The sequence below is a fragment of the Myotis lucifugus genome, unplaced genomic scaffold (genome assembly GCF_000147115.1).
Source record: "Myotis lucifugus unplaced genomic scaffold, Myoluc2.0 scaffold_473, whole genome shotgun sequence".
NCBI lineage: Eukaryota > Metazoa > Chordata > Mammalia > Chiroptera > Vespertilionidae > Myotis > Myotis lucifugus.
In genome coordinates, this window is record NW_005871521.1 from 270,408 (window position 1) to 272,982 (window position 2,575).

The 2,575-nt window shown below is 49.8% G+C and overlaps 1 protein-coding gene across 1 annotated transcript in view; it reads left to right on the forward strand.

The window, feature by feature from the left end:
- LOC102433314 (alpha-actinin-2) overlaps positions 1–2,575 on the forward strand; it is a 43,351-nt gene that overhangs the window by 24,598 nt on the left and 16,178 nt on the right. Inside the window, exon 7 of the mRNA XM_023744550.1 lies at positions 117–191. Within this exon, the coding sequence (XP_023600318.1) occupies positions 117–191 (75 nt within the window). The remainder of the gene's footprint in view (positions 1–116; positions 192–2,575) is intronic.

Genomic DNA, 2,575 nt, shown 5'->3' on the forward strand with positions numbered 1-2,575 from the left:
GAAGTGTGTTTTGAGTAACATCGACTCACAGCTGGGTGGGATACGAGTAGACAGAGGACTCAGTGGTTGTCTGCTGTTTCCTTGGCGCGCAGTCCTGCTTAAGCCTGTGGTCTGAGTGGGAAATATCAACCTGGCCATGGAGATTGCGGAGAAGCATCTGGACATTCCCAAAATGCTGGACGCGGAAGGTGAGACGCCGTGTCACCTGCCGGGGCGGGCGGACGTCATCTGGGGGCTGCGTGTGCGGTGGCCACGCCCGGGGATTTGTAAAGCTTTACCGCCAGGTTTCATCTGGAGCATTAGGGCTCCTCAGTGAGTATTAGAGGAACAGGTAGTAGCTTGTTCGTAAATTATTTTTAAAAATCCCACACGTACACACAAGAAAAGCCAGCAAAAACGATGGTGAGAGGAGCTGGTCAAAGAGGATGCTTCGGTTTGCGATTTTCAAAGAAAAACGTCCTGTTTTAGTTTTTTAACAACATAGATTTTCTTACCCCGTAGAGACAACTGTAGTAAAGAAATCTTCCTGTGAGGTGCTTAAGACGCCCCAAGGAAAAAGTCCTCCCTCCAACTAGAAGGCATTGAATCAGACAAGTAGACTGCGCCTCTCGAATTTTCACGTCCCACTTGTAATTAGTCCAAGTTCAATGTTGCTTCGCTAGGTCGGAAGGAGCCAAGTACTTTGCCGTTCAGCATCCCTCCCGCGGGGACAGTTTCAGATGCCTTTTGCGCCCTTGCTATGCGATGAACCCTCGCGTCGTTCCCAGGGCACGCGTGTCAAGCACAGAGGTGGAGGACGCTCATTCATTCGTCCACTTACTCATGACTCCCCCATCGCTCAGCAGGCACTGACTGAGCACTTACTGTGAGAGACCCTGGCTACCGAGGGGGGTGATGAGATGTGAAAGGTGGGGTTAGGGTTAAGGCTCCCCAACTCAAGGAACCCGTGTTACCATGTTTGTTCTCAATATTATCCTCTGGTGGCCCATTGCTTCCACTAATTGCACTTTTGGGAAAAGCAAAGAACTTGATTATAGTCAATCTTCTATTTCTCTTCCTTTTTGGTGATTGCGTTACGGCTGCTGTAGCAAATTCCCAGACACCGGGTGGCTTAACACAACAGAACTGTCTCTCTGATGGTTCTGTAGGCTCTAGTCAAAGCCAAGGTGTTGGCAGGGCCACGCTCCCCCCGGAGAGGACCCTCCTGGCTCCTCGCAGCCTCGGGAGGCCCAGGCCTCCCCCGGGTGGAGTGGCATCGCCACAGTCTCTGTCCCTCCGTGGCCGTCTTCCCTCTGTGTCTGTCTCTTTCCTTTTTATAAGGCAGGGGTGGGGAACCGTTCCCTGCCAAGGGACATTTGTAGAGCTATAACCTCATTCGCGGGCCAAGCAAAATTATCCACTCAAAAATGAGCCTGCTGGTATTTAGCCAGACATTTCATTAACTCACCCCTAATGCCTTGGCAGGGCCAGACCAAAGGATTTCTCGGGCCTTATATGGCCCGCGGGCCGGATGTTCCCCAGCCCTGTTGTAAGGACCTCATCTTAATGGAACATCTGAAAAGACCCTGCTTTCAAATGAGGTCACATTTCCAGGGACCGGGGGTAGGACTTCACATGTCTTTTGAGGGGCCAAAACATCGATCTTTCCGTTAAGATTCTAGTTTTACCTATTTATTAATTTAACCATTTATCTATCAAACACCTGTATTACAGGTGTTAATTCTACTTATGGTTTCTCCCAACTCTTTCGAGGGAGAAAGTCAATAAAGCAGCAGAGAAAGGTTCTTTTCCCTTTTTCTCCCTCTCTCCTCTCTAAGTTTGCATTTGTGCGGCCTCTCCTTGGCCTGTCCATACAGTAACGACTACCCAGCGCTTACTCACTTGAATTAATAGCTGTGATACTGCCCGGCTGGTGTAGCTCAGTGGATAGAGCGTCGTCCCATGGACCAAAGGGTCCAGGGCTTGATTCCCCGTCAAGGGCACATGCCCAGGTTGTCGGCTCAATCTTCGGGAGGGGGAGGGCGGGAGGCAACCGATCAATGATTCTCTCTCATCATTGATGTTTCTATCTCTCTCTCCCTCTTCCTTCCTCTCTGAAATCAATACAAATATATTTTTAAAAAAATAGCTAAGATGCTAAAGGGAGGAGAAAACTTGCCATTTAGTACATTCATCTTCCCGTTCACTCGTGCCCCCTACTGTCTACGGTCAAGGGCAGCCAGGCTCACTCACTGTCATCCGGCCTGCTGTCCGTCTTCTTGTTCTTGAGTTTCTCCTTGGCCTCTGAGCTCTGGTTGGGACACATTGCCATTCGGTGCATCCTTTGCAGCCAATGGGATGCGAGCACGCTATTCATCGCCTCCTCCCTGTGGTACACCCCCGTCTCCCATTACTTCCCTTTCATCTTTTTTGAATGGTTCAGGGAAATTCTCCAAAACGATATTATTTTCTTGGGAGAGTAAGTTCACATGAAAATCTTCTGACTGACAGGCGTCTGGCGACTCTATGATGAACCTATCGCGCACAGCCAAGCCCCTATGTGAGCATCGTGTCATTGCGATCGACCTCGAAACTT